Raw genomic sequence first — 12486 nt, 5'->3', positions numbered from 1 at the left:
TGCTAGTATATACAGTCTATAAGTTTCTTATGGCATACGTTAGAGTTTACTTCTTCACATATTATTGTGCGAAAAATCAAAGTATCAAGGTATTCCTGCACGCCATGCCATGTTGCATCACATATCGTGCCGCGCTAAAGCTTCTTGCACTGCTCGCGCTGGCCGCACGGGCGCACCACATCTGCCTTGGCAATTGCGAAGGCGTCGGCAGTCGTTCTTAACTTCCACCACTGGAGCAAATCTAGGATGTCTTTGTGGAGCTCTGTGGAATGAATATGGCTTGTAGCTCATCCCTTCACTTCTCTCGTTCCCGAACGTCGTGCCACTCTTCAATGTCATCTGTAAACCTACTCTCCTTGCAATTTTGAGCAGTGTATGTTATGCACGGTTTGCACTGCGCTCGTTTTTTTTTCATATTATAATGGCGTATGCCTTCCCAGCGATGTTGTACCGGTAGAAGGCGGCCATTGGACTACGCGGTTAGGACTGGCAGGAAGCGGACGAAGCGATTTCGATATATTTCCGGGGTTCCTACGAGTTTGTTAATAAAGGCTCGACTAAGCTTCTCGAAGCTAACTTATTAGATGCATATGGTTTGAGGTAAAGGGACATCAGCCGGCACGAAATCTGTCATTGTCCTTTTTCAAGCCAGATATTTTGTCAAGCGAATATATTCACCCCACGCCTTGTTTAATGGATCTATTTTGTTCCTGCACATCCCAACGCTGAATAAGAGGCTGGGTCCGAGCTAGTTGGTACACTGACATTATGAAACCGTTAAGTGCACAAAGACGGGAACAAGAAGACGACACACAGAGCGCTACTTCCAACTGATGTTTATTGCAACACAAAAACGCCATATATGTAGTCTCTTCACTCAGAAATGGCTACTGCGCATGTTTGAGAGCGGAGCTATCAGATTCTCTCTTATTCCTACACTCTCCTCTCTCCTTTTTTTTTTCTTTTTTTCCCGCTAACGATAACAGGCTTTGTTAGCGCGTGCATGGTAACTGGGCGGTACAGAAAGAGCACTTGAATCACACCAAGCATTTCTTTAACAAGAATCATAAAGGCAAAACCAACAGGGTGAAAAGGTGACGTACCAAAAATGAACAAGGGTATTACAAATGCTGGCCAGCATAAATGAACAGGAATGAAAAACAAATGCGGCTAAACAATGGAAGTGTCAAAAGGTAAAAACGGTATGAAAACAGAGGTCGTGAGAAGGTAAAACAGTATAAAAAGATGTAAAAAGAACCTTAAAAAGGTTAAAAACCTAAAACGTAAGAGCAAAACTAAGTAAAAGCCACTGGTTTTGCAAAAACGCCAGCTCTTTCTTCGAAAGCGATACAGATGGCATGCTAACACAACTGCGTCCGAGCTGTTCTATGCATGATGCCTCATGAATTTCCCGAGCAATCTGGTCTCGGTATTTCCTGATCACGACAGTCTGGTCAAGAAAGGCAGAACAACCGCAAGTTGCACAATGTAAGGCCATGTTGCTGCCTGACTTTTGCTTCAAATTGTTGGCATGTTCTCGTAGGCGATCATTGATACATCGGCCAGTTTGGCCGATGTAAACACGTCCACATGAGAGCGGAACCTTATACACGACACTGCATTTGCAGGACACGAACCTCGTGGCGTGTTTCTTGCTGCATATGTCAGGCTTTTCGCTGCTCACGTTCACACGCTTGCACAGGCCTCCAAGTTTGTTGGGGGCGGAGAACACCACCCTGACACCTGCGCCTCCTGCTGCCTTCTTTATCCTATGGGACACTTGGTGTACGTACGGAGTGACAGCAGTTTTTGTCTTGTCGGTGTTTTTCCGAGGCACATCACTAGTTTTCTTGAGCTTGCGCAACAAGGTTTCAGCAAGGTCACATAGAAGAAACTCAGGAAATCCAGCTGCTTTTAGTCGATTGATTTGAGAGGCAAAACTTTGGGGAATCTGATGGGAACACGACCTCATGAGTGCGTTATTCATGGCGGCAAGTGCAACGGCACGTTTAACTAGCTTCGAGTGGTTGGAGGCGTAGGGAAGTAGGCGTTTCTTAGAACGGGGGGCGTAAATCCAACAGGCATGTCCTGGGGTAAAGTGAAGCTCGAGGTCGAGGAAGCGGATGCGACCATCCTCAGGAAGTTCCTTAGTAAGAGTCAGTCCTGGGAACGCCGTGTAGAACCTCGAGAACAAATCTTCTATTTCTTGTGTGGCGTTCTCGGTGGTCCTCTTGAGAGGAGGGAGAGAGGAGAGTGTAGGAATAAGAGAGAATCTGATAGCTCCGCTCTCAAACATGCGCAGTAGCCATTTCTGAGTGAAGAGACTACGTATATGGCGTTTTTGAGTTGCAATAAACATCAGTTGGAAGTAGCGCTCTGTGTGTCGTCTTCTTGTTCCCGTCTTTGTGCGCTTAACGGTTTCATAATCCCAACGCTGTTGCGGCAGTATCATGTAGCTCTCGCACTATATAGCGCACTATATAGGGCCTCAAACACGCGGCTCGCGGACCTCTCGCTAGCGGCCCGCCGCCCGCACATGACTACCTTGATCCCATTTTTTTAGGGGCGAAGCTTCTTAAAGCGGCACCCGTTCGTCCCTCGTAGTGCGTAACCAGTCGTAACGCTAGTACCAGATCTTGACCTCCAAGGTGGTGCCGGTGGGAGATTTCTCCTGTGCGTTGTTCAACAATAAAAAATTCGCAGCGTGCGCGTTAACTAAAAGCCGAATTCTTCTGTCTCTCATTCCCGATTGGCAGCCATTGGCATGTTCCAGTAGGAAACGTGAATAGAAGTAGAAGTCTAAGTGTTAGCTAAAAGCCGACTTCTTCTGTCTCTCATTCCCATTAGCAGCCATTGTTTACCTCCAAGGTAGTGCCTGGTGAGATTTCTCCTGTGCGTAATTAAACAATAAAAATTTTGTTCAAAACGCCGTTGATTGACGAAATAAACCAACGAAAGACGCCAGATGTTTTCTAAAAGCAAAACGAAAAGACGCCAGATGTTTCTAAAGCAAAACGAAAAGACGCCAGCTGCTTAACGAAAGACGCCAGATGTTTTCTAAAGCAATGGTTTTCTAAACAATGAAAATTCACAGCGTACATGTAAAATTAAAGTGAGCTGCAAGTCGTCATAACTCTCATCGAACCTTTAGCATAAACGCGCCCGATCTCACGTCGGTGATGATGTACTGGGCAGAATTCACGGAAGATTCACGGTTTACCGATGAACCTCCGCAGCTTCGCCCACTCATCATCATTCACTCCGTGGATATGCTGTGATTTTTTTTTCTTTATAAGTATGTTCTTGAGATACAGAGGCATCATATATCGAAAGGACTTTTTGCGTGAGGCGCCCCCTGCGGTCACCGTGTGTTGATACATAACCGTGAAACAAGAGCTATACTTCAGAATCGGCGTCCAGATTTTAGTCACAATGGGTGATACGAAATGACTGGTTCCCCAGACGTGAAAGAGAGACGTCCGTTTAAAGGCAATACTAAAGGTGAACTGCTGCGCCGGCCACGTGCACGTGTCCTCGATGTCCCTTGGTTTCCTCTTCTTCGATATATATATATATATATATATATATATATATATATATATATATATATATATATATATATATATATATATATATATATATATATATATATATATATATACACACCATAGACTCTGGCACTCTCCAAGCTGCTCAGTTCCGAACTATTTTGCAACAAGGGTATCGATATGTTGTGGGACTCCCGCCGCCAAATCCCCTTCAGAAATGATCCCGTATATGAGATATGGGAAAGGTCTGCTGTGAAATGACGGTAGTTTTAAAACCTGTTCCCCCTCCCACGCTCCTACCTTCGTCATTGCCCTAGCCCTTGCGGGAGTAAATTTTCGTGAATGCGGCCCGTTAGCAGAGGTGAGTTTGAGACCCCTGATATAGCGGAACAAGACGAAAGCTCAGACATTAAAAATGTAGGCACACAAAGCAGGCTGTGCATGTCCATCTCGCGCCACATCACCACTGAGAGCTGTCACAGAGTCACAGAAAAATAATGTGTCTTTAGAGGGGTTCTATGTGCAGTCCTTCTTTGGAGGGATTCTATGTGCACGGAAAGAGACTCCGTGCAGTCCTTTCGTTTTAGAGGGGGGCTCTAACTTTCAACAACGTTTCCCCGCTTTGTAGCTCTGTGATCGCTCTTGCGATGACATCTCATAAGTATAATTTTATTATATTACATTTATTACTGCGATTACAGAGTAACATGTGCGAAATAAAATAATAACGAAAGCAAATGAAGCACGGAATAGCGCGATGTTACATATAAGCGGCTGGTCTATTTACTTTTAGCTCGCCCGTTTCAGATAAATAGAAGCTCATATGCAAGAAGAACAATCAGTTCAGTACTTATCCCCCATAAAACTTCTCCAAAGTGCTTACCCCACATAGAAAAAGCGTTTTTTCGAGATAAAATGTGGTGCTTATATGTATGCACAAAACGATATTTCTATCGTCAGTAAATTACTCTTTTACCAATCCAAAAGCACCACGCTCGCCGCGACAAGACTCTTGGTAAGAGAGAAAACTCGCAGGAAAATGCAAGTAACGACGCCAACTTGTAATTCACGCACCAAATGCCGCGACGTTATAGATTCTGACGGCATCTACTGGGCCCTACGTAGCTTATAGTAGGTAAAAATGAAGTACATTGACCTCTGAGGGGCCTTAACAGAATTGATATACCAAGTTTCTGGAAATTTCGTTGAGCAAGGTCCCCAAAATACGACGAATGCACTTTAAAATCCATGACGTCACGTGCGGAGATTCCAGCGCGAAATTTCAAAATGGAACTTTGACCTTGATTTTCTCCTTTATTAATAGACTCATTGATGGTGAAATTAATGACGTTCGGATTCTAAGAGTACACTCTATCGGTCTAAACCGATTCAGTGTTTCACTTTAGGGACCGTTTAAGAACAGAGCAAAGTCCAAGCCCGGCCCGACCCGAGCCCGCAACCTCAAACCCGGGCCCGGCCCTAAGCCCGGAGCTTCAGGCCCGAGCCCGGCCCGGGCCCGCCGTGAAAGCTACTTTACCCGGCCCGGCCCGGCCCACGGGCCGGGCCGGGCCCGGGTTTTCGGGTAGGCCCGAGCCCGTGCAGTGCTCTATGCGAAGCAGCTTTTGCTCGGGGCTGTGTCCGTCCTTCCATTGGTGACCGTCCGCTCGGGAACCAGGTGTGCTGGCACACGCTAGCGCGTTCGGGCCTGTGTAAGGGGCTGGGTAAGACGCTGTGGCCTCTCTCCCTTACACTCTCTCAGCAATCGTGTGATGGCGTCGGGGAACAAGATCTTACAGACGCGCGATGAACGAACGCGTTGTATCCTAGTGAGAACGCGCTCGCACGCACTAGCACGTTCGGGCTCGTGTAATGTGCAGGGTAAGACGCTGTGGCCTCTCCCTCTTACACTCTCTCAGCAATCACAGAACCATGCGCTGCTTCGCATCCCCACATGATTCCCTTTAGTGGGATATGGTGTAATTTTTTGTTCAATCGCACGCATGCCTACTCCGCGAGAGTATGCTCCGCAGCGTGGGGAAATGCTTAAGGAGGTACAAAAAGAAAGAAATAACTTCTGAACAGGTTCGCTGCGGCTCAGTTAGCTTTCGGGCATGCATCACGTTGTAGCCACATACGCTTCTGCATCGGTTTTTTTCAGCGAGGCCGACGTCACGAAATCCAGTAGTATGTGCCCTTGCGAACATGCACTGTGGCCATTTTGTGATTCTGGCGAGTATCATCGCCAACCAATCTTCCTTGCGGTAGGCATATTATGCTTACGTCTACACTAGATTATTTGCGAGCCGGCCTTTTCGAACGCTCCCAATGCGACATTTTAGTCCCGAGGGGTTTTCCAGTATACATATAGAAACTTGAGCGAGTTGGTGCATCTGTAATACCAGCGCTTATGGAGCCCACTTCCGGCGTAAACGGCAGCGCTTCTTGCCTTACATTTCTCATGGCGGTGTAATGAGAAAGTCTTTGCGGAGTGGTACCATCAGACAGAAAAAAAAGACTCTAAATCTGTGTACCCTATCGGGCGAATTTTCTTGACACTTTCGTTCTTGCAGGCCCTTGAAGGAATTACCCGAGATGCATTCTACGTGGCCACAAAGGTAGGTCGTTACGAGCCGGACTGCGAGCGTATGTTTGACTTCAGTGGCAGCCGGACAATGAAAAGCGTCCGGGAGGGACTGGACAAGATGAAGCTCAGCTACTTCGACGTCGTCCAGGCAAGTGCACAGCCGTCAGGCTCTCAGACCGCTCGGCCTTTGCGGAGTCCATTTCAGCACGCTGAGCACGATAAGAAATGCGAGTGGGACAGAGTGTGGAAAGCACTTCAACGTGTTGAGGGAAACTTGGAAAAAACTTGCCAATTAGTGCAAATAGTTTAAACGTGTGAGCATGAGATGGCAATGTCAGAATGCGGGGCAGCTGCCAATACAAGGTAGGTGTGACCACCAATGGGCTGCCAAGAAATATTCGGCACACACTAATAGCTTAATAGTACAGAAAGAGGAGGCACGGTTCATTGTTAAAGAAGCTGATACATGAAAACATAGACACAAGAGAAAAGAACAATATGTTTGTTCGCTTCTCTTTTATCCGTGTTTGCACGCGTTAACTCTATATATTTACTATGAAAACATGAACCTTGCAGGCGCGACAATGTTGTCACAAGTTTCTCTCTCTAAATTTTTCACAAACTGTTTAAACAGGAACAGGGCATCCCACATAATTCACCTTCATGCTTAAATTAAAGCGACAGCAGTAGTGATACAGGTTTGTTTGAGGACTGTCTGATAAACGGATGACTCCTCTGCTGAGCATTTTGACCACTTTTGTTTGGAAAACTGTGCGCGCAGTGTGCACGACGCGACAGGTGCGCCGACGAATAGGACTGGCGTCACCGGTGTGAGGTTTATACGATGTTGAACGACGGGCTTTTGCCATGCAGGTCTGTTACCAAAATAAAAATGCCACTGTACGACACGAGAAGGCGACGTATGTCATTGACCTGTGCAAGGCTGAGATCGGGTTCAGTCACTTCAGCCGAACCATCCGACAAAGAAGTGGTGCTGTTAGCCGCAGTTGGCGGAAGTAAATCAGTCTCGGTGGTCAGATTTTCAGTAGTACATATGCTGGCCAAGAACACGCCACTAGGAAGCACTTCAGGGCACAAAGTGTAATTTAGAAGTAAAAGAGAGGTACAATTCCAGGTGATAGTGACGCGTTTAAGTGCAATGGCAACGTTATGGCTCAAAAGGCCGTTGGTGAAGAGAAAGAGGACATATCCCTATTGGAAAACCCAGTGGCAGTGTCCCAGTGCCATACATGATTATTGGACCAGTGTGGCGCTGGGTACTGCGACGCTGGCACGCTGCATGAGGCACGCTGGACGCTGGCGCGCTGCACACTGGGACACCCGTTACGGGCCGAAATCGGGCATTTAAATTGTTTTTAAAAACTGTGGTCATGCCCAGATCGTAATTAGGGCTGAAACACGATCGAGCATTGCGAAAAAAAACATCTAAAAAATGTTGCAGTGGCTCAGCTCGGCTATGCCAAAAACGTAGCGTTGGCAAAGGTTCAGCTGATTGTTCTTAGCTTTCCTGATTGTTTAGGATTAGCTTGATTATCACGCTTATTGCTGCTCCAATGATACAGACAAGGTATACATATTATGTGGCACATGTATATTTATTTTGCCAGGCAACTACTTCGGGATCCGATGAGTTAAGCTTCTCCGCTCTTCTGAACCGTTGAGCAGCATTTCCGCTCTGCCTCTCCCTGGCTAAACCACACTAAACCACAACGCCAGTCAGAGGCGCTATCAAGCGGCTCCAGCGCAGTGTCAGAAGGCGACTGCACAGCGAAGGCGAATAGCTGCACGCGCGCCGGCGCCAGTACGTCTACCTCGGCTACGACGTCACTCCCCTGGAAAGCGCACCCCGCGGCAGCGAGTCGCGCGCGGCAGCCGCGGAGTGCGCGGGAGGTGCCGCCTCCGATGCGCCAGCTGTGTGACAGGGGCGTAGCCAAGGGGGGGGGGGTTGGGGGGGTTCAAACCCCCCCCCGAAATTTTTCAATTTTGCTTGTGTATATATACACGCACACATACAAACGCACGCACGAACTTACATAAAGCATGGTTGAACCCCCCCCGAAAAAAATTTCTGGCTACGCCCCTGCTGTGTGACATCACTGATCCTCACGCATGCGCAGCACGGCTCTTAAGGAGCCACGCAAAACTGGCTTGGCTAGGCCAGTGTAGCTAACGCTACAAAAAACGAGCAAGCCGGAGTCGAACCCACCACCTCGACGCACCGTACATCCGGAATCTGACACGTTACCGCTACGCCACACCTGAAAGACGAGTCAATATCCTATTTCTTCATGTTATAACTACTTCCGGTAGCCAGTATTTTCATTTTTCGTTTAGAAACGCAGATTGCAGGCTCTTCGTGCTCGCGGGAACGTAACAGAAGATAGTTAATTTGGTTCTTATGTGCTGCCTAGGATCAGAACGTCTATTTGGTACTTTTTGCCGCAAAAATGTTAGCGTAACCGCAGATGAGTTGCGGCGATCGCACTGACTCGCTAAGCAGTTAGTCATACCTATGGAGAAAACAATGTTTATGTGAACTGCACACTGAACACTTCAGTTTTCTTCGCCCGTTTGAACATATTTTCCGTCCTCTTTGTTTACGTTCCACGTAATACACAGCCGCAGTAGTTCGACCTAGCCGAACCAACCGTTAGGCTTAGAGCTGTACTCGGTGCGTCGCGATCGCTGTGAAGAACGGGGGTATTCACTTACGAAGAATATAATAACCGTTCAAATGTAGTTTAGGTCATACCTGACTGAAGCGAGGCCATATTTGCACCGTCGATTACACAAACCAGAAGCTAAAAACACCGTGATTGAGCGTTACATTCGCTCACTGTTGCCGGCGGCGTGCGGCCATGGTGCCGCTTTCAACGGTACGAGCCCATATGGAAGGACTGACTGGTAGAGTAGATTGGTGTTATTATCAGACTAATTCTAATGTCATATTCTGTTGCGAATGATAAGTTATTTCCATGCAGTTATATGAACTACATTCACGACACTCGATCACACACTTCAGCGAAAGCGTGCGCGCTCGACAGGTGATTGCTTTAGCGTATAGGTACGTCCGTCGCTTAACTGAAGCTAAAGCTGGATATGTGTAGGACACAGAATAGAATAATATTTTGAAAATATTCGACAAGTTTTTGTTTCGACTTCTCGCGACCAATTACGAAATTTCATACTAATTCTACCCAATGCGCCCAGTTTTTCCCAATTTGCTGCAAGTGTTCCTAGTGCACGGGTAGACACTGTACAGCGTGTCCAGTGCCTCCCAGTGCGCTGTTAAGACACTGGACAACTGGGTACAGTATTCCCAGCGTCTTTCAGCGCACTGGGCGGCACTGGCCACGCTGTACAGTCTGTCCCGGTGCCTCCCATCGCGCTGCTGTACATGGGACACACTGTACAGCGTTTCCAGTTCCACCCAGTGCACTGGAAGGCACTGGAAACGCTGTTTTTTCCATTAGAGATATTCACTACCAGGAACCTATGGCTGTGCGGTCAAAGTGACGTAGGTGATACGCACATCTCGAAGAGAGCACAGGCGCGGCGGGGTAGTGTTGCGAGCAGCGACGAGCTGAGGCGCTTTTAGCTCAAGGACGCCGGTAGCACAGTCGATGAGAGCAGAACGGTTTGACACAAAAGTGCAGTCGAAGGATAACGCCATGAGGGCAGCGGTTAGTCAAAGCGAAGAGGACCGAAGTAGTGTGGCTGACTATTTACAAGACATACTAAGGACCACCGGCGTGCCGCCGTCGACCACATGGAGCTCTTCTGCGGCTGCTGCTGTGAGGACTTTCATCAAACGACCACGCAGGCTAGCACTCATTGCCGATACATTTGCTCCAGTGTCGACGTGTGCTTAGACAGGTACGCCGTGTCCATTAACGTCACTTGCACTTTGCCTCGTGGGCGCAGAGGCAGGATTTGCTGCGGCAGTAGTCAGTGCAGCACCGGCTGCATTTGTCAGTTTTCCGAAAGGGCGTGACCGAAATCTACGGGGGACCACAGGTGACGTGTCTGCGGCGATCGGGACTGGTGTCCATGTGGCGAAGGCGAGTGGCATTGGACTCGGGAGGCGGCGAAAACTGGCGGACATTACCGTAGAAATAGCTCACATATGTCGCTGCGTGCTGTGTTGAGGACCATGTTTGCGGCAGTAGCGAAGGATGCGTTCAACACAGTGGGAGGTGGAGCGTATTGGGCAGTCGTCTGCAGTTCTCCACGCAGTCCAATGCGCAGTGCCTATTCTGTGATCCAGACCACAGGATAAACTCCAGCTTTATTCTGTGGACCAGACCACAAAGGAAAATTCAGCGTTATTTTGTGGACCACACAAAGAACTTGCGCGCTGAGGGCTGTGCAGAATGTACTGTAGCCCAAGCAGCCCACCTCTCTTGACGACGGTTTTCTGCCACAAATTGCGAGGGTTTATTCTGTGGTCTGGTCCACAGAACAGGCACTGCTCCCTCCTCCCTTGACGACAGCTTCTCTCGCGAATCGCAATATTTGCTTGCCATTTTGTGAATCGATATTGAAGACGCGTATGTTGGCGTGTGCGTGAAAGATTCCAATGTTTTGACATATGCCAGTATTGATATCAGCCGCAGATAAACTTGTTATTGTGAACGGAAGCAGCAAAACGAAGGCGTATCATGATAACAAATGACGGCGGTTCTAAAATTTCGTGGACGTGATCAATCGCGTGCGGAACACTAAAATCACTTTCACCACAGTACGATTGTGTCATGTGAAAAAGTGCACTAACATTTGCACGGGACACTCGAATTTTGAGCAATCCTTCTGAAGGGGCGCGGCCATAAATCACCCGAAAAAGAACGCTAACGCCACCGCAAAAAGAAAACGATAATAACAAATGACAGCGTGTATAAAATTTTATGGCCTTGACCCATCGAGTACGCAACGCTTCAGCCACTTTCGCTGCAGTACACCTGTGAAGCAAAAAAAAGCGCAATAAGATTGGCGAGAACCTACTAGTTGTCACTGGACACAGCACACTTTGTCACTTAAGTACATACACCTGCACGCGTCGTAAAATTAAGAGTTCTTGTATGATCGTCAACGTCTGAAAACGTTACAGAAACAGCTAAAGTAGCCCCTTGCCAATATCAGTGCACTTTTTGTGCACGGCACTAATGCACTGCGGTGAAAGGGACCTGATGCGATAGATCAGGGCCAGAATATTTCAGTAACATCGCCCTTTGTCGTTATGATTTCTTTCGCGCGGTGGCGTTGACGCTGTTCTTCGGGAGATCTGTAGCCGTGTTCACACAATCGGGGAGATCGCTCAAAACTTAGAATCGCCCGTGCAGATCCTAGTGCACTTTTTTTGCATGACACAGATGTACTGAGGTAAAAGTGACTTAAGTGTTCCGCACGCGATAGATCATGCGCAGAAATTTTTAGAACCGCTGTCATTTGTTATTACAAGCCTTCTTTTTGCTGCTTCAATTTACAACAATTGAGTTTACTTGCTTTTTGGCATGTCAGACCAGCAAGCATGAATGTGGGCTTCGCCTTCGCATTTAGAACCTTTCACTTATAAGCGTGTTCCATCTCGCGTACTATGCACGGAAATGACCTCCTTGGTCCGGACTTACTCACAAAACTGCGAGCGAATATTGCGATTCGATAGAGCAGCTGTCGTCAAGAGAGGAGGGCGCAGTGCTTAATATGTGAACTAGACCCCAGTATAAAACCGTCCAATTTGTGTGAGAAAGCCATTGTCAAGTGAGGTGGGCTGTTTGGGCTACAGCGATGTCTGGTGCGCACAGTCCACGGCATCATTGGTGTGGTCCACAAAATAAAGCTGCACTTCAGCTTGTGGTCTAGTTCACGGAACAAAGCTGCAGTTTAACCTGTGGTCTGGCCCACATAATAGATTGGGGCTATATTCTGTCGTCTGGTGCACAAAAACCGTCGTGAAGAGAGGTGGGCTGCTTGGGCTACGGTACATTCTGCGCGGCCCACAGCGCACAACCATTGGCACAACTTTATTGTATGGTCCACAAAATAACGCTGCACTTTATTTCGTGGTCTGGTCCACAGAATAAAGCTGCACTTTATCCTGTGGTCTGAACCACAGAATAGTCACTGTGTTGTGATAACGTGGAGAGAACCGTATTTTTGGGGACAGCGTAGCAGAAGGGCTGACTCTGGAGGTGGTGACAGAATGCACTACAATATTTTCAAACTCCTGAAGAACGATGGCTACTACGAGAGGAACTGAAGCAGGGGTGGCATCGGAGCTGCGCGAATAGAATGCTGTGGGCCCCATCGCTTCCAGTTCACTACGAACAATTGGTG

The 12486-nt window shown here is 47.8% G+C and overlaps 1 protein-coding gene across 1 annotated transcript in view; it reads left to right on the top strand.

Annotated features, from left to right (window-relative positions):
- The window catches only part of LOC119386454 (uncharacterized), a 339529-nt gene that overhangs the window by 54190 nt on the left and 272853 nt on the right, over nucleotides 1-12486 (top strand). Inside the window, exon 3 of the mRNA XM_037653740.1 lies at nucleotides 6119-6280. Within this exon, the coding sequence (XP_037509668.1) occupies nucleotides 6119-6280 (162 nt within the window). The remainder of the gene's footprint in view (nucleotides 1-6118; nucleotides 6281-12486) is intronic.

Source organism: Rhipicephalus sanguineus, chromosome 3 (assembly GCF_013339695.2).
Source record: "Rhipicephalus sanguineus isolate Rsan-2018 chromosome 3, BIME_Rsan_1.4, whole genome shotgun sequence".
Classification (NCBI taxonomy): domain Eukaryota; kingdom Metazoa; phylum Arthropoda; class Arachnida; order Ixodida; family Ixodidae; genus Rhipicephalus; species Rhipicephalus sanguineus.
This window is presented reverse-complemented; position numbering and strand designations above follow the sequence as displayed.